The sequence below is a fragment of the Salminus brasiliensis genome, chromosome 23 (assembly GCF_030463535.1).
Source record: "Salminus brasiliensis chromosome 23, fSalBra1.hap2, whole genome shotgun sequence".
NCBI lineage: Eukaryota > Metazoa > Chordata > Actinopteri > Characiformes > Bryconidae > Salminus > Salminus brasiliensis.
The window spans coordinates 25,405,760-25,424,817 of record NC_132900.1 but is presented as its reverse complement, the minus strand read 5'-3'; the positions used below and the strand labels follow the sequence as shown (position 1 = coordinate 25,424,817).

Here is a 19,058-nt window from a genome sequence, read left to right as displayed (position 1 = left end):
TTGAAGCCTTCATAGTGTAAAGGGAAGTAGCTGAATCTGCAGGTGCATGGAAGCACACGGTCATACAGGTCTACCAGCAGTGGCAAATCCTAGTCTACAGATAATTCTTGTCTCAAAACTGACGGACAGGGACCGCTGGCGTGTTTAATGGCTTTCAGGCAAGAATTGCTTTTGGAAGTCATCACAGGTCCTTCACAACCAACTTCTGAAAGAACACTCCACAGGGAATGGCATACCACCAACATATGGAGCATAGGCTTTTGCTCACTTATAGATAGCAGAAATTTTTAGCCCGATCATCCTCGAGCAACACCATCTTACCATCATAAGCACGCAAGGTGACTAATTTTTCATTCAGGGAGCTTACATATCCAGGTATACGGTTTTATGTTTGTCTTGTGATGTTCTAAAGCAATGAGCCACTCGAGACAGACACAACTCTGAGCTGGGAACTCAATCAACTTTGAGTTACTGATTGCTTTAATAAAAAACTGCAGCATTAAGAACAACAGCAATTGATCATATATTTCATGTGAGAGGTTGTCTGCTTATTGAGCGCTGTATAATAGCTCTGAACTCATCTCAGTCACGCTCGGTTAGGCCTATGCTAATCCTTAAGAGTTGCTAAAACATGTTCATGCATGTGTCAGAGCTAATCTTAGTCCTTATTTCCCATATGGACTGATGTAGACGTAGAGAGCTGATGGACACTCTGCTTTTTCATTTAACTTGATGCATGGAGAAAAAACAGGAAGGACAGAGAAAGAGCCATTGTTAAAGAGAATGAAAGAGTGAGAGATTGAAAGTGAGAGAGGCTGAGTGGTAAATTGGAGGTGATCTGCTGCTGCTGATTGCTGAGCTGCTGATTGCTTTTACACGCTCAAATCAGAAGCACTCCTACATTTTAATTTGCCACTAAAGTGCTGAAAAACTTTTAGGGGTGATCTGCACCCAGAATGATTGAATGGTTCTACATAGCACCAAATGACGAGAATCACATGATGCTTTCTGCGTTTTTCCACTCCATTGTAACTACACTACTCTATTGGACTCGACTCCACTCGTTTTCCACAACCTCAAACAAACGAAATGGCTAGTTTGTGCTGGTTCAGTCTGGTCAATCAGTGCTCTGCAAGGGTTACATGTCACATTTTACACGGCTTGCTTGGAACAACAGAGTCGAGTTCAGTAGAGTAGTGTAAGTAAAAGCGCTATTTGATTGTATACAAAGCAGTAGCAGAACCAAGTGTCAAAATCAGTGCAAGCAAGTCTGTTAGAGATATCGGAACACCCCCACACTTCCTCACATACATATACGTTCAACAACACGGCTGTGTTAAAAAAATAAATAAATACATAAATAAATACATAAATAAATGTAGCACTGGGACAGTAGCATTGCACTAGCATGGTCTTCCTCCCAGACTTTTTTTTTTCTTTTCATTTTTCAAACTACCATTAACACAACGCCACTGGAGCTTAACACGCTGTGAGGAGAACGCTAACCGCTAATTCTGTTATGTCAGCTAAAAGACACTCGCTAATGCATCTACAGGCGTGGTGGAGCGTCACGTGTCTTGGAGGAAGACCATGCTAGCCATCACTAGCCATCTATGGGGCAGTACTAGATAGTGGGGAGACTGCGAATACCTAAAACCGGGAGAATATTTGCATATGGAATCTTTCAGCTGTTTAAAACAGGGTCAGATGTGTGTGTGTGTGTGTGTGTGTGTGTGATTGTAGGCTCAGGCCTGATCAAACGCTCATTTTTAATCAGGAGTGTCAGCCCCTCGGTAACGCGCCCTCCCCCGGGGCGATTCCGAGCTTCCGCCCACAGACTCAAAGATAGACTTTTGTTGTGTTTCCATTGAAGTTTGGAGCTTGGAAACTGAGCTCCTCGCCGAGAATTGGATTGTAAGTTCAGAGCCTCGAGGTAGTCCGAGAGGTTCGATACACGGATCACAGTTTGTTTAGGCCAGTTTGGTTCATAGTTCAGGTCCTCTATATATAATATATCCGCGACTCTCGCTCCAACTAGGCGACCCTCTTCTACTGCGCGTTTTCGGCCTAGCCATTTATGGTTCAGCGGCTGGTTCCCCAGCTCTCTCCCCCAGTTTTGAGTAATGTCTGTGTGGCTCACGCGTGTCCTTAGTTTTCCCCTTAGTCTCCCCAGGCACTGCCTGGAAGGTTGTTTTGTATTTTCCCCGTTTTCCCTACCCTGCTCACCCAGCTCAGCTCCCAGAATCCCCCCGGTCTCAGGTGTTCTTTTGTGTTCGCCCGTTTGGTTGTCGAGTTTACAATGTTTTTCTGTTTAAGCCCTTGTACCCCTTTATGTTATTAAATGTACTTGCATTGGACCCATCTCTGCAAGTGTTCATCCCTCGGTGTCTGGCCTAACCAACCATGACAATGAGCTCTCTGACAGTCTGATGATGAGTGGAATGTGTGATAGGGCTTAACAACTACCGTGCAGGGAAACGGGCAAAACTTCATGTAGAAGAAGGAGCTCACCAGGGGTGCCAGAGGTTTACAGATGTGGGCTAAGCCTTTACAGAGAGATCCCTGCATTTCAGTTTTAACACACCCTCGTCCAACTTTCTTAGTGCCAGCTTATGGGCCCTTGGAGGGACAAGAAATCCAGCAAACAACTGTTGAGCTCGGCAGCAGAGCTTACCCAGAACTCTTTGCTACCAGTACAAACACAATTATATTGTATTTGCTGAGTTTTGGGTTGAGCTAAAGGCTACTCCGCTAACAGCAAGACAAAAAACATACGACGCTGCAGTTTTAAATGTGATATGGCCTAGATTCGGCCAATGCATTCCAAACACAAGTTCTGCCCATCATCGTCCTCCCCTCGCTCGCTAGCGCTGGTATGACGCATGTTCAAGTGCCGAGTCAAAGTTGGCAAGGGTATGATTCAGTATTCAGCAGAGCCTTTCACATCAAGCTCAATCATTTTCACTGCTAATGCACCTTTGAGAGAGATGCTGTCATCCTGCCACGATTCATCAGTATTCTCTCTGGTTTTTTTATTAAACTGCTTGCTTATTTATCCTTCTCCTTTACCTTTCACAGTAATCTGCAGTTCAATTAAAATGCCTTCTGATCTGTACCTGTCATCAACTCTTTTAAAAAGATAAAATACTCAAATCCTGTTAACAGAGACCAGACTGGAACCTGTGAAGGCTGATAATTGGCTGGCTGATCGCACATTCTGATACTGAGACGTGTGAAAGCATATATGAAAGCCAAAGTTCACCCTCCAACGCAAAACACTGGCAGATAGCACTCATGAGCGTGAGAGACTTTTCAAACTTCATAGAGTCGCAGTTTATTGTAAAGATGAAACCATAGCACTTCTCTTCCCAATACTGATTCTAAGACCTTCGCTATAGTCTGATAACTCTTTATTCTTTAAGAACTGCAATCCATCAAGACTTGCTCTTGGTCCCACATGCGTCCCACAGACGTTCTTGTAATTCTTGGCCCCTCTCAGTGGTTCTTCTTTATGCTCTTGGAGAGTTTTATGCTTTTACCAACATGATCTCACAAATAAACGTCCACATAGGTTTTTCACACGTCTACCAGAGGTTTAGTTGAGCAAAACACACAAACACTCACACAACCCTGTTCTGTTTATGAATGTTTTAGAGCAAAAAAAAAAAATGGACTGACTGCAGAAACTGTGAGGATTCCTCATTTCATTATGGTTAAAAATTAGGTTTAGGTTTAGAAGAAGGGTTAAGATTAGATTAAGGTTAATGTTATGTTTAGGTGTAGGTTAAGTTGTAGCTTAGGTTTAGGTGTAAGGTAAGGTTAGATTAAGATCAAGTTGTAGATAAAGGGTAGGTTTAAATGTAGATTAAGGTGTAAGTAAAGGTTAGGTTTAGGTGTAAATTAAGTTGTAGGTTAATGTTAGGTTAAGATTAGGTTGAAGTTAGGTTTAGGTTTAGATTACAGTGTCAATTAAGTTGTTGCTTAAGGTTAGATTTAGGTGTATATTAAAGAGTAGGCTAAGGTTAGGTTTAGGTGTAGATTAAGGTGTAGGTGTAGATTAAAGTGAAGATAAAGGTGTAGGTTAAGGTGTATATTTAGGTGTAGATTAAGGTGTAGGTTTAGGTGTAGATTGGGTGTAGGTTTTACGTGTAGATTAAGGTGTAGGTTAAGGTGTATATTAAGGTGTAGGTTTAGGTGTAGATTGGGTGTAGGTTTTACGTGTAGATTAAGGTGTAGGTCTAGGTGTAGATTAAGGTGTAAGTTTAGGTGTATATTAAGGTGTAGGTTTAGGTGTAGATTAAGGTAGTCAAATTAGATTTCACATTTGTAGAGTTTTTGCTTACAGTTACTTTGGATTTGAGGAGTCCGCTCTCAGTTAGGAGTCACTAGAGGTCGCTTTTGCTCTCAGCGTAAAACTTTTACAAGACGATAAAAAAATATCTACACTAGCCTTGTAGCTCCAGTGCCAAACTGAAGAAGCAGACTTCAGACAACACGTCTTGGCTGATCAAATCCACCTGCGTAAAGAGTTTTACTGTTTCAGTCAAACTGTATTTAGCTAATTAACTACAATATGACCTTGCTAGCGCTGCTTTCCTCTGTGCATTAAAAGGCATGGTCTCTACAGAGGCTCTAACTTTATCCAGCTTTAACTGCCTGTTCGGAACAAGCTGGCGTCAGATAGCAAGTGCTCACGTTTTATTAATGATAATTCTTTTATTAGCCACAAGTACAAGAAGTCCATTACATTAGATTATCACGAGAACATCACCATTAACAGCACATAAAGACCTTGCTTTAATAACAGTTCACAAGGCGATGCTTAATCTCCCTCCTGTCACCATACCTGACTTTTAATTCGTTTTTAAAGTGAAAAATAAAATCTTAGTACGTCAATTAGATGTAAAAGTTCTTGTTTACATTTTTCTTATGACAGATATACATAAATACGTAAACAGACACATAAGCAACTCTGTGAGGTCTTCAGTGTTTGTGCAGTTCATCATTAAAACCCTGAATTTAACTCTTTAAATATTAAGAATAATTTAATACTCTTTGTCTTACTCAACCACCTGACCACTGGCCTGTTCAACAACGTGACTTGCAGTTTGTAAATGGGCGTGTGAAGGATCTCATTTAACCCCCCTCAAATGTACATGACTGGCCAAGCCAGGTTTGGTGTCCGAAGTTTGCTTCTGTAGTTCCACACTGGAGCTACGAGACTGACGTAGCTAACAAAAACGAATGGAACCTTATACGGTTATACTGCACCAGTTAGCATCATGCTAAGCCCCTAAATCATCACTTATCACTCTTATCAAACCGTGTGGAGGTGTTCTGTAATCCCTAATACTCCTGTTTGTAGGGTTACTGATACTGTATGACACCCTGTTACACATAAACATAGACCAAAGCATGGCGAAATCCAGGCCTCCAGCCTGATACTGCTGTTTGTAGCTATGCTAACATACTTTTGTCCATGTTTATAGAGAACTGTAAGTCATATAATGTGAGAAACTACATGAGGACTGGTTTTATACAAGTGTGTGTTGATTTAGGCATACAGTTAGCACAGTGCTAATCCGGCAGCTGTAAGCTTTCACTATTTGTTAGCAACGTTAGCCTCGTAACTTCACCGGTAAGACCGAAAGCACCACACAAACAAACAAGCTTCGGACGCCTTGGCTGATTAGCTACATTTGGTGTGAGGGGGGACTGTGTAAATCTGACCATTGCTTTAAGCTACAACCTGGTTGGCTACTCTCGCGTTATTGAAACGCGAGAGTAACAGGATTCGCTAGAACACTGTTTATACTGGAAATATCGTTTCACTTCCAACAAAGAAGAAGAGTTGTAGCAGCACTAGGGTGTGTGTAGAGCAAAAGGCTACTGAGGTCAGCAATACAGCTTTGTAATACTAGAAAACAGTATTTGAAGGCTAACATCTCCAAGCAGAAATTCACGTAAGTGGAGAATGTGAATGATGTTAGGCAAAAAAAGGCAGAATCTACAAACGACAAATCAATACTTTGACAACAGCACGTCCAGGCCGAGACCTTTGATCCTGAAAATAATAAAAAAATGTCTTCAATCCAAGGTCTTTTGATTGTAATCAATATGTACAACTCCAAAAAAAATCTATATTCATCCAAAGGAATGTGTTTAAGCATACATACGTACATATATACAGTATATAGAAGACATACATATATACAGCATATATAAATATACAGTGTGTGTGTGTGATAACTTTATATCTATATATAGTTGATGTAATGCAAAAAATATATATTTCCAAAATGGCAACTTTTGTAGGAGAAAGACTTGAATGGTCCATTGTAGATGCTTCATAGATGCTCAGCAGACGTTTAACTAACATTCTAAATGTCTATTAAATGCAATTGAACTCTAAGTTGAGTGACTATTGAACATAACCCTACACCTAACCCTTAGCTTTACCTATTTAGGGTTAGGTTTAGGGACAGATTTAGGGTGGATTCAGGGGTACAGTTAAGAATATGGTTTGGGGTTAGTTGCAGGGTTACATTCACTAGACAGTCTTTTACATTCAACTTAGAGTTCAACTGCATTTAATACAATAAACACAAACCAGTTGAAAGTCAGGTGAGCATCTATCAGGCATCTGTAATGGACCACTCAAGTAAAGTGTTACCCAGTTTACCAAGTCCAAGTCATTTTGGAGCATTTCTATAGGTCCGTTCATCATTATATTCTGGCACAGTGTAAAGAACAGCGTAAATATTTAAATGATGTCAAAAGTGGGAAAATGGCAGGACAGTGACTGGACAATTCTGCATAAAAATACAAAGATGTGCATAAAATGACACTGATGAACACAAGAACATTTACAACTATAAAAAACATAATAACCACAAGCAGTTCTCAGAAATCATAATGGCAAAAGGATGAACCTCAGACACATAACGAATATCCAACAGGCAACAAGGTTGTGCACACACAAGTATGTCTCACTGTACATTCTGTTTCAATTACTTATTTATTATTTACTATTTTTATTTAAATAATTACCTATATTTAGATGCCTTTGTATCAGCTAGATACAGGCAGTCTTGTTAATGATGCTCTACAAATGCCATAGTAAAACAGCCCCTTTAGGCCCTGTTCAGACATGAAGTGGCCGTTTTAGAGTCTCTCACTACAAATGTAATGTGTTCATAACCTGTCTGACCCCCTTGAAAAGGTGTTTTTAGTTACTGGTAAATGGGTCATTTAGTCGCACTGGACTTGACTATTTAAGATCGGCTTAATCAAAATGCATGTTAATGTCAGGGGTGAATGAAGCCAATTTTCCTATTCCTAAGCATCAGGAAAGATGAAGGTCACAAAAGAGCAAGAGCCAAAACCTCCATTATTCACAAAGTAAGAAGCAACACTGACCTAATTAGCTCATTAAAAGGGCCCCCAAAGAGCAGAGGCAAAATTACCAGCACAACTCTCTGTGCTTCACTGAAGATCGATCACAAGGATGGCCAAACAAGCCTCTTTGATGCTGTGCTCACCAGCCTACTCAGAGCTGATGAGGTTGGACGCCCCCCGGGTGCAAAACTAGACGTGCTAAACTCGATCTGTTTACTCAACATTCCGTACAGAGCAGTGTGCAGAAGAGAAATGTGATGTGTTCAGTCATTTTAACTGAAGCCCACTCACTTATAACTGTAACAATGACTTAGCTTCCAACATAAGGAGGCATGAGTCAGACATTTAGCAGTCAGGAATGTAGCAGTACTTTTATTTAATGGGAATTTCCATAGATTTTCCTAAATCTCTCCATAATTCAGTGATTGAAATGTACACAGAGAGGGTTTGGTGTGAAATTGTGGTTCACTGAAAAGAGACTTGGATGAAACTTTGAGAAAAAAACTGAGAAAAAGATTTATTTACAGGAGTTGTGAGAAAAAACAGGCGTGGCCGTGACTACAAGACAAATATAGCTGTTTTATTTACTATCCAAACTCACCAGTGAAACTAGCCTTGTCTTGTCTTGTCTTTATGTGGAATGTTGGTGATGGTAAAATTGCTAAATTGCAACAAAACAATGATAGTGTAAATTATATTAGTTATAAGCATGTTGTATAATAACTTTCCTCTGAGGGAGCTTTTACAGAGCATTAAACTCTCCAGACATCTAGTTCAGGTCCTCACCACTATGAACAATGCTGTCTAGGTTTCTCTACAAAGGAGCATTTCACACCAAACCCACAGAATGCCTCTGTTTACATCTTAAGGACAGAATTATGCAAAATCTTTAAAACATTAATGGAACTGTGGGGTTTCAATACCCCTTCCAGTGCTGCTAATAATACAGACCTCATTCAAACTGCACTCAAACCATCCCACAGTCTGCCATGGTTTTGATTCATTAGTCAAATCTTTCCACCCCAGTGAGGTTACATAAGGTGGTCATGTTGCTCGCTATTCAAGGTGGGTTCATTATTCTTGTACAGCAAGCATCTCAAACAGATCTTTTCACAGAGACAGTTTGGTGAAATTTTCAATTGAATAGGAACTAATGTGAGAACTTGTGCTAAACACAGGCCTAAACCGTGAAATTCTGGAGAGTCGCATCAGCACAGCTGAACTCCTGAAAGGCTCAGTTAGTAACAGGCTTGCTTATATGGTCTCTGACACTGCATGACTCACTGATATCTAAAAAACATGAGATAAAGTGTGTTAGCATAGCTAAAAACAGCAGCATCCAGATTGAAGCTTCAACTGTGTCCCTACTTTAGTCCATGTTTAAAGACAACAGTGAGCCTTCTACAATGGGGCTCTTTTCAGAGGGAGTCCCTGCAAAACTGCTACATGCTAATGCAAATACATTTTAATGTATTTTACAAGCTTCAGTTTTAATATAGAATGACCACACACATATGTACCAGCACCTAGCTTAGCATTAGCATACTATTAGAATTCCAATTGGACTGCTAGGAAAATTAGCATTAGCATAGATGTGTCATTGCTTTTAATTAGGTTTAGACATTTACAGACTGATAATAATAATATTAATAATAATAACAGAAATATTAGATTCTAATATTTGGGATAACAGTATGGGTAGTAGACAATGCTATTATCTATCATGAATATATTTCATATGAAGCTTGATGTGAGTGCCATGGACTTCTGTCGTGACTTCCATGGAAGTTACGCAACTGCTTCACCACATAAAGCCAGCATCAGTCTCCCCAACCAGTATCGATTTTCTAGTGGGCCTGTCTGGCACAGAGCTGTACAGTGTCCAGACTGAGTAAAGGGGCACCAGCGGGTCACCTCTGAGTAAGCAGGTCAGCTGTGGGGAGGAAGGAGAATGGTACAGCATGAGAAAGCAAATGTTCAGCTCATGAAGGAGGTCAGGCAGAGACCCGCCATTAATTTCTCAGTCAGAGGAGAAGAAGCCATCTGTCAGGAGAGGATGGACTCCAGTAGTGGCTGGATTTCAACTTAACCTGCTTTGAACATCAACAGTAAAAGAATGTGGATCTTCCAAAGCTGAAGAAAGCCTCTGAAGGTCAGAAGCAGCAAACCCTGTCTGAATACAGTCTGAATACTCACTCTAGTTTCAAAGAGTCCTTTAACACTTTTCAAAGAATTCAGAATTTACACAGTTTTCCACCTCATCTGTTTGTTAGGCACTATTCTGGAGGTAGCTATGAAGTTCAACATCAATAGTTTTAAATACTTATTATAAATATTTGTTCATTTATTTTTTGGGGGGGGGGGGTTGCTAAATCAGTGCAATAAGGTATTGGGAGTTCAAAAGTTTTGTTACCCCTGCTAAACAGGGTTTTTAATGCGGTATTATTGGTATTTGGTATTTTGCGTACAACAGCATGATTGTTGTTTGTGCACACTGTACACACCATTTCTATATATTTAATAAATGTTACACATCAGTCAAATCAATAAAATGTGCCGTAAGCATGCCGCATTTTATGCTTCCATGCCACTAATTGGAAAATGGGAGTTGGATTCTGGGATTCTGCAAGGGAGAGGGGGCGATTCAGATCAATATTCAGCACAACACCACCTCTATAAAGACTGTCCCCAGTATTCAGCTTCATGGTGATGGTTAGCTAATGTTGATAGCTCACAGTCGTACCGTATCCTAAACTACATCCACAAGTCATCCGCCATCTGGATAAAGATCTTAATACGGTTTAAGAGAAATTTGTCCAAAATTTATTTTACCAAAAAAAAAATATTTGGGGTAATATATTGACTTCCAGTGTTTGCTAGCAACATTAGCCTCGTCCCTTCAGTGGTAAACTAAAAAAGCAAAATTAGCTGAGCTAAAGACGCCAAGCGTTCTACGTTTGGTTAGGTGTAAAAACTGTCTGATTTTTTCCATTTCAATTCCTTTAAAGCCACAGCCAGTCATTCCAGTCATTCGTTATATTCCAGTTTTCATTGTAAAAAAAAGCGCTGAACCCTGTTGGAGGACTTCAGGTAAGTGAATCAAAAAGAAGTGAAACCTTAGAGGCACAGCCGAAGCAAACTGTCATGATTGTGACTAAAAATAGCACATCTTTTCTCCTAATCATGGAGAAAGCTTGAAGATTACTAAAGCGTATGTACAGTATTTTCACAGTAATCATAAACGCAGATTCCGTGCCTTGGTGAGCGCACGCTCTCTCGTCTGCAGAAGCCTGTTCCTTTGTTCGCGTCTGTTCTGCTGAGAAGATGAAAGGCTAAAGGAAATTACAGTTTTGGAGCCAAACAGACAAAGCCAGTAATTCAGTTGCACGTCTGATTGAATGATGTTTCACTGGACCCACTTTTTTCATATCTGGAGCACTTGGAAATTCTGAAAAGGTCAATGGCTTACTTGGGGAACAGTGGTTTAGTAGCAAAACAGTGACACAGTGATGCAAAGTTAGTGCCACTAGAGCCTCCACAGCCTAGCCAACGGATAATTTGCCCTGATCAAGCTCCACTGCTCCACTCTTCCCACATAACATACACGTTTGTTGTCCGCATCCTAGAGCAGTACCGACTGCATCCTTTGGTCATATACTTACATAGGGTACATCTTGGGTATTTACATCCTATACACACAACTTAGAGCTGCAGAGTTGCACCTACTGCAGATCCTGCTGAAGCCGGTTTCCTCCCTTTTGATGAAGATACTTGAGTGCTAATACTATCAGCCAGCTTGAACGAGACTGTCTGTGAGTTAAGGCTGATTCACACTTCTGCAAGCGAATGTGGGTAAACATGTTTGCATAGAGATGAAGAGAACCAGCTAGTTTTGTCATCTTTGGAAGCTTAGAACCCTATAAAAGAGTTCTTCAAAGGCTCTTGAGTCAAGGAAATGGTTTTAATATTCAGACAATAACCAGAATCTTTACATGTTTCATGAGCTCAGATTCTCTGTGATGGAGAAACTGATAAACCTTTTTAAAGTGGTCAAACATAGCACCAAAAATGGGTTCCAAATTTTCTAGGTACTATACAGAATCCTTAGTTAACTAGTTTTTCCAAAAAAACAGCTGTCTAGACAAACTGACCAGCATATCCAGAATGGTTTCCTTGAGAAGCCCAACTTATATACATATATACACACACATATATATATATATCATTTATTGTGACTAAATGTCACTTTGTTTATTAGCTGCATTAAAATAAATAAACATTCCTAAAATTATGCTGTGAAAAATGACAAAATTCCAGGTCACAGAACAGAATATTCATTAAATATTCATTTAAATATTTCAGTATTCATTTTTAGCTTTTTTTATATTTATGGTCTAGGTAATTGTGTTGGGCCAATCCACACTGTTAAAAGTACAAGATCATCGAGGAACGTTTGAAGGTTCTTCAATTTAACACTGTGAAGGAACCTCTTATGGTGCTTTGAGGAACTTTCAAGAAATGTTTTTTTAAAAGAAAACAATTCCTTAAATGTTTCTCAAAGCACCTTAAGAGGTTCCTTCACAGTTTCAAACTGAAAAGTTCCTTAAGTATGTTATACTTTTAACAGTGCAGGACAAATTTTGATCCCAGTCCATCTTTGGTTTATGGGTAATCATAGCTTTCACGTAAAAATCTGTTTGGGATTTTTGGAGTGGTGTAGTTCATCACAGGAAATACGAGCATCAGAATTTGTCCCACCCCCAAACAATCAACTAATCAGTGCTAAATCCACAGCACCACAGATTTAGGTCTACATGATATGTAGTTGTGAATTTGAAGCCTCTGCACTTCAGCTCCCTTCTCTTCGTCTGTACGCAGATATGTTTAGGTTGATCTTTGCAGAAGTATTAATCAGCTTTTACTAGCCTGGCCCCTGAGGCGCCTCGCGGCGTCAGCTAACCGCCACGATTGGCTCCACAGAGAGGATGTCGGTCTTCCCTGAGTGTCCGAGAGAGGTGGAGCGGAGGGCGTGGCTTTCCTTGGGGTTTGACTGCTGTGAGGACGCTTGGCTCTCTGGCCAGGCCGCTCTGTGCCCCCCGTCCCGAGGAGGTGCCATCGGATCTGGGTCGTCGCCTCGACAACTGTTGCCCCGGCCCCGGCCCCGCCAGTTTCTACACATGCTCAGTAGGTAAGTGAGCTCAGCCCTGAAGCCCTGGTTGAGCCAGCAGTAGATAAAGGGGTTGTAGCAGGTGGAGCTCATAGCCAGCCAGTGGAAAGTGAAGTAGATGGCGTTGTTGGAGTGAATGGCCTGGCTGGACAGCAGGACCACGTAGCAGTTTAGCGGAAACCAGCACACCGCAAAAACGGCCACCACCAGCACCAGCATCTTTATGGTCCGCTTCCTCTTCCTGCGCTGTAGGAAGTACTGTTCGCTTGTCACGTCGCCAATGGCGTTTCTGCGCCAGAGCCGGCGGGCCACGGCCCAGTATGCTGCTGTGATGATGAGGAGCGGCAGCACGTAAAGGAGGATAAAGGTCACCAAGTCCAGGTACTGCCGGTACAGCTCAGACGGCTCAGGAAAGTCCGGCACACACAGTGAGCGGACAATGTCCTTACTGAGAAACAGACAGAAATAAAGAGTGAGAGAGTGAGAGTGAGTGTGTGTGTGTGTGTGTGTGTATATGGGGGGGTGTAGTTTTTACAGTCTAACATTAATAACTGTGGTGTGGTTTGAACCCAGTATGAATTTGCATTGGTCTTTTTTTTTAGAGTCTAACATTAATAACTGTGGTGTGGTTTGAACCCAGTATGAATTTGCAGTGGTTAATTTTTACTGTCTAACATTAATAACTAGTGTGGTCTGAATCCAGTATGAATTTGCAGTGGTTAATTTTTACTGTCTAACATTTATAACTGGTGTGGTCTGAATCCAGTATGAATTTGCAGTGGTTAATATTTAGAATCTTATAGTAATAACAGTGAAGTGTTTTTATCCTGTATGAATCTGCAGTAGTTCGTTTTGTGTGTTTTCTTTGTGTGGTTCTTAGTAAATGAAGTGGTTCTGAATATATATCCATTACAACTCAAAGAAGGCTTGAGTTCTCTATTTATTTTTCTCTATCCATTTGTACTAGATCATTTTAAAAAGGGTTCATCTATTGTTATGAGTCAAAGAACTCCACTGTTTCAGTACTATATAAAACCATTATAGTTTTTGGAGTGCAGTGATAACTGTGGAGTGATAATGGTCTAGAATGAACCTGGGCTGTGTGAAGTCTGAGGCTGTATATTACACAGCCCCCTCTGGGAAAACCATTCCAGAGCTTACAGAAATAGAAACTATCGTAAGCAGATTCACAGAGTGCAGAATTCCTCTCTTATTCTTTGAAAGCAAGTAAAGGAGAGAGACAGAGAGAGAAAGATCAGACCTGACCAACCAGACAAGGAGATCTGATATTGTTTGAATGTCTGAGAACGGAATAAACAGAGGCCTAATTAAATTTTTTACCTCCTCAGACTTTGACGCCCCCTCAGTCAGCAGGACTTCTCTGATTAATCACAGAGCCATTTCAAAGTTTTACACAGACGGACAGACTGTAGAGCACACACATGCACTCCCACGCTTCCATGCACACACCTGAGCAGGTGGTGTACCTGTACACGAAGGTGAACAGCTTCTGGAAGATGGCGTGAGGCAGCGAGAAACAGGTGGCCATCAACCAAATGAAGACGATACACACTGCGCCCTGACCTGTGCACATCCGCGGCTTCAGAGGATGTAGAATGACCTACACAAACACACACAAACACACATACAGGAGTTGCATAAAACTAGGACACATCTGGCACCATGCTTTTGTTAGCACGGAAAAAAATATATACATATATATATATATATATATATATATATATATATATAAGGAAACCAGTCCCACAAACAGAAAACCATGTACAGTGTATATATGCACCTACGGCTATTCAGCCTACATCAGTTAAGCTCCACCCATTCACTGTGAAGTTGAATAAGTGTTTCAGGCAGGACTGCTTTTTGAATTTGAGGCTGTGTATTGAGACCATTAGAGACATATAGATGATGACATTGACATGATGTATGGACCAATAGAAGCGCTCCAAAATGATTTGTAATAAATATTTGTATATTTGTATATATATTATTTGACTTCCATTGAAAGGTAAGAAGGTGTTTTCCTTCTCCTGTAAAATGGCTGTTTTGGAGATACAAGGTTTTTGCCTTGTGCTTCTGTGATACAGAACAGATCTCTGTATCTCATCACTGTCAGAACAAAATGTGATCTCTAGAAGGCTTCAGCAGAGGGTAAAACTTGAGTTTTGGGGTTTTGGACTGATAGTGATGATATGTTCACTTGCAGGGCTGGTCCTGGGAGTAAAAAAGCATCATTTGTATGCTTTTGTATTTGTATCATTTGTATGGGAGTGATGTAACCAGCTGACATCACACACACAAACACACACACACTGTCAATGTCCCTACTGCTCCATTAGAGAGAGGCAGTGGAACATTTTAACACTTGTTGAAATACTGCGTAATTTAAGGTGTAAATGAGCGCTTATTTGAGCTTTTCCAGACACATTAGACACATCAGGCAAAATTGCTGCCACCTTTGAAACCGCAGGTATGAATTCAGCCCAGAAAAACAGACCACTTGGCTGAACTGATTTACAAATTTACCACACACACAGAGTTCAGCACTCCTCCGCAATCAGGCTGTAGTCGCTGTCCTCAAATACAACAGGACAAGGTCGCCTGGTTGTGATTCACAACTCAGTTCCAAGATCTAGGAGGTTGTATGCAGCCTGGGAGCTCTGAGCTGTCCAAAGGCAAAACCAGCTCAGTGTCTCGTCTTTGCTGTTCTGATGGTGTGTAAGTTCTGTGCGAATCATGCCCAGTTCCCCTACCTACCTACCTACCTATCTATCTCTCTCTCTCTCTCTCTCTCTCTATATATATATATATATATGTATAATGTCCAAATGTTATATGGACTATAAATGCATTCAGGTACTTTAAGTTGAACCCACTGTTGACACAGCTTGTCTAGTCCCTAAAAAAAGTACAGCCAAAGAACAGGACTCTCTGGAACATAACATCATGAACCACTGTGGTAAACACACAGCAGCAGCAAAGGAAATGAGAGTTCAGGAATAATCGCAGAATGAGCAAATAAATAGCGGAATGAAAAAGTAAGTGAAAAAATAAATGATGGAATGAATGTGTGAATGTGTGAACTGACTAATTCAGTGAATAAGTGAATGAACTGAGTGACTAATTGAGTGAATGAATAAGTAATCCAGTGAATAAGTGAATAATAGAATATATAGCATATATAAAGAAATAAATATAAATTAAAACCTTTAATCCATGACCTAACGAAGCATAAACACTAAATGTCAAACACTGAGACCATGGGCAGATGTATCCACACAGTGGCTCATCACCCGTTTCCTGTATTTGATTTATTGATTTTGTGTTTTGCTTTAAGGAGCATTTTGGTTGGCACCTCTTAATTACAGGTTCAGTTCAGTGGATTCAAAACAGCCTTTAACTCGGACTGACTGGCTGAAGACCACATTCACAAAGGTTAACCCCTTACAGGTCCCGTACAGAGTGTCCATCCTCAAACCACTCACTGGCATCAACACCTCAAATCTTTCAGTTTTCACCTCTTGGTTATGTGTGTGTGTGGAGAGGAGGAGATGGGTTATTATGATCTATTTGATGGTTATGAGTTTGGTGATTATTGTTTGAATAAATTAAAACATATTTGTACATTTTCTTCACACACTGGTCATCAGATTTAGATCATAGTAAAGTCTGCTTTATCTCCTCCTCTGCTCTCACACACACTGAAGTCGGGGCGGAGGAAAGGTTTACATACAGTTCCTCCACCTGATTTAGAGAACCTACCACTCACACAGAATCGCAGCAGGACCTCAGTGAGCAATGGGTTGTGAGTGAAGGTTGTTTACCTGTCGTCTGTCCAGCGCGATAGCGGTCAGCGTGAGCGTGGACACATGAAGAGAGCAGTACTGCACAAAGCGGCTAATGTGACACATTCCTCGGCCAAACACCCATGTACTGTTGACGAAACGCACCTGCAGAGCACGCACACACACACACAGTTTCTGAGTGTGTGTGTTTACATGATCTGTGTGTGTAAATGCTGCTGTATGTGTGTGTATTTTTATTTATTAATACAACAGAATGTGCATTATTACTATTAATACAAAATAATAATAAGGATTACTACTATAATATTATTTAACACTACCACTACTACTAATATACAAACACTGTTACTACTACTAGTAATAACAACACTGTTACTACTACTACAGCTATTAACACTATTACTACAACTAATAACACGATTACTAATACTAATGATAACACTTTTTATTACTATTACTACTACTAATATTAATAACCCTACTATTATACTGCAACAAATTACACTATTAATGATACAACTAACAACACTATTACAATTACTACTATATTAATACTACTACTAATAACACTATTACTACTAATAATAATAACACTATTAAAATTATTAATAATAACACAGTAGTTAATAATTAATAATAACAGTAATAATAATAACAGTAGTGTTATTAATAATAATACTACTACCATTACTATACTACTACTAATAACACTACAAATATAACTATCAAGAAAACTGAATACACCAATAATAATAATAATAAAAACAACAACATATTTCAGTGAAGAAGATAACAATAAAAACAACTATAACTAATAACTAATAACAATACTATACTATAACAATACCACTAATAACAATACTATTAATAATAATAAATCAGTGGTGAATTGGTGGCTTATTTTAACATTATATACATAACTATAAATTATAATCATAACACTACTGTAACAAATAAACAACAACAACCACAGTAATAATACTCCTCTGTGTCTCTTTCATCTCTCCTTCATCTCTTCATAAAAGCTGCAGGTTTTATTAAGAGTTAAACACACTCATCAGACACACACTGATCGTGACTCCTTCACATTCCTTCCACGAGGTCTTCCATTGTCCAATCAATCAATACTGAATCATTTACTATCATCATTATTATTAATAATAATAATCAGGACAAATAAACCAACGACGCTTTTGAACGATAGCAAATATGAACAGCTAAACGCGGTGTGTAGCTTCATCACCACTGATATCTAATCAATACATCCTCACAGAGAGCACAGCTTAATCAATGACTGTATAATCACACACACACACACACACACAGTCTGTACCAGGGTGAAGGGTGTGTTGAGGAGGGTGATCAGGATGTCCGCTATGGCCAGGTTCACTATGAAGAGGCTCGTGGCGGAGTGCATGCGCTTGTTTTTCATCACCACGTGGCACACGAGCGTGTTTCCAAACAGCGAGATGACGATGATAACGCTGTACGCCACCACGAGCAGCGCCTTCACCGTGGCCGCGTGCTGAGACTCCGCGCCCTCGCGCTTTCTGCCGCGCGCCAGGGAGCGCCAGTCCGCGAGCGCGCTCTCGTCCAGCGTGTACGGGCTCGAGCCGTTGGCCTCCAGCAGCAGGTCGTCCACATCCAACGCGCTCGCGTTGTGGCCGTTGCCGTGGGGCGCGTGGTCATTGGAGTTGTGGGGCGCGCGCCACGGACCTCCGCGCGCCACGTTCGCACTCACGTGCGCCAGGTACGCCAGGTAGGTCGCGTGCAGCAGCATGGTCCGCTGCGCGTGAGTCCCAACCCCTCGTCCTTCAGGTGTTCGTTTCGCGCGGCATGGTGGGTGCGCGCGACTGGTCTGGTTACTGCACGAACGCCGCTTTTTAAACGCAGCGCTTGCTGCTCGGTGATTGGTCAGCCGGTGCATCAGCCTGGAGAGAGAGATTCTATTGGATGAGCGTTGTAAGACTTTTCCACCTGTGTCTCTGTGATGGAGATGTAGTTGTGTGAGATGATCTGGGGCTTCTCCGGGTGGACTCCAGGGCAGGTGTATATTTACAGTGGTCAAACATCTCCATGGGAACACCTGAACAGTGCATTTCCTAGGCTGTTGCTATTGTAGACAAAGTGCTTGCTGCGGGGTTGCTAAGTAGATGCTACTATAGTGTTGCTCAATGGTTGCTATTCAGTTGCTTGATATCCCAGGTGGTTGCTATGGTGTTGTTAGGTTGTTGCTATGGAGATGCTTAGTGGTTGCTAGGCAGTTACTATGATATCCCAAGTTGTTGCTTTGGTGTCTTTGATGTCTACAAACCATTGGATGTATAGTTTATTTTAAGTATATAAACTCTCTCTCTCTCTCTCTCTCTCTCTATATATATATATATATATATATACACACACCACACACAGTGTATCACAAAAGTGAGTACACCCCTCACATTTCTGCAGATATTAAGTATACCTTTTCATGGGACAACACTGACAAACTGACACTTTGATACAATGAAAAGTAGTAGCTTATATAACAGTGTAAATTAAAAATAACTCAATATACAGCCATTAATGTCTAAACCACCGGCAACAAAAGTGAGTACACCCCTAAGAGACTACACCCCTAAATGTCCAAATTGAGCACTGCTTGTCATTTTCCCTCCCAAATGTCATGT

General features: G+C 40.6%; 1 protein-coding gene across 1 annotated transcript; it reads right to left on the bottom strand.

Annotated features, from left to right (window-relative positions):
- Window positions 1-1,640: 1,640 nt before the first annotated feature.
- Window positions 1,641-18,225, bottom strand: LOC140545876 (G-protein coupled receptor 83-like). The gene is made up of 4 exons (XM_072668904.1): window positions 17,723-18,225; window positions 16,408-16,533; window positions 14,053-14,186; window positions 1,641-13,013 (listed from the first exon to the last, which is right to left on the bottom strand). The coding sequence occupies exons 1-4, from the start codon at window positions 18,167-18,169 to the stop codon at window positions 12,350-12,352; spliced, it is 1,371 nt and encodes a 456-aa protein (XP_072525005.1). The 5' UTR covers window positions 18,170-18,225; the 3' UTR covers window positions 1,641-12,349.
- Window positions 18,226-19,058: the final 833 nt, after the last annotated feature.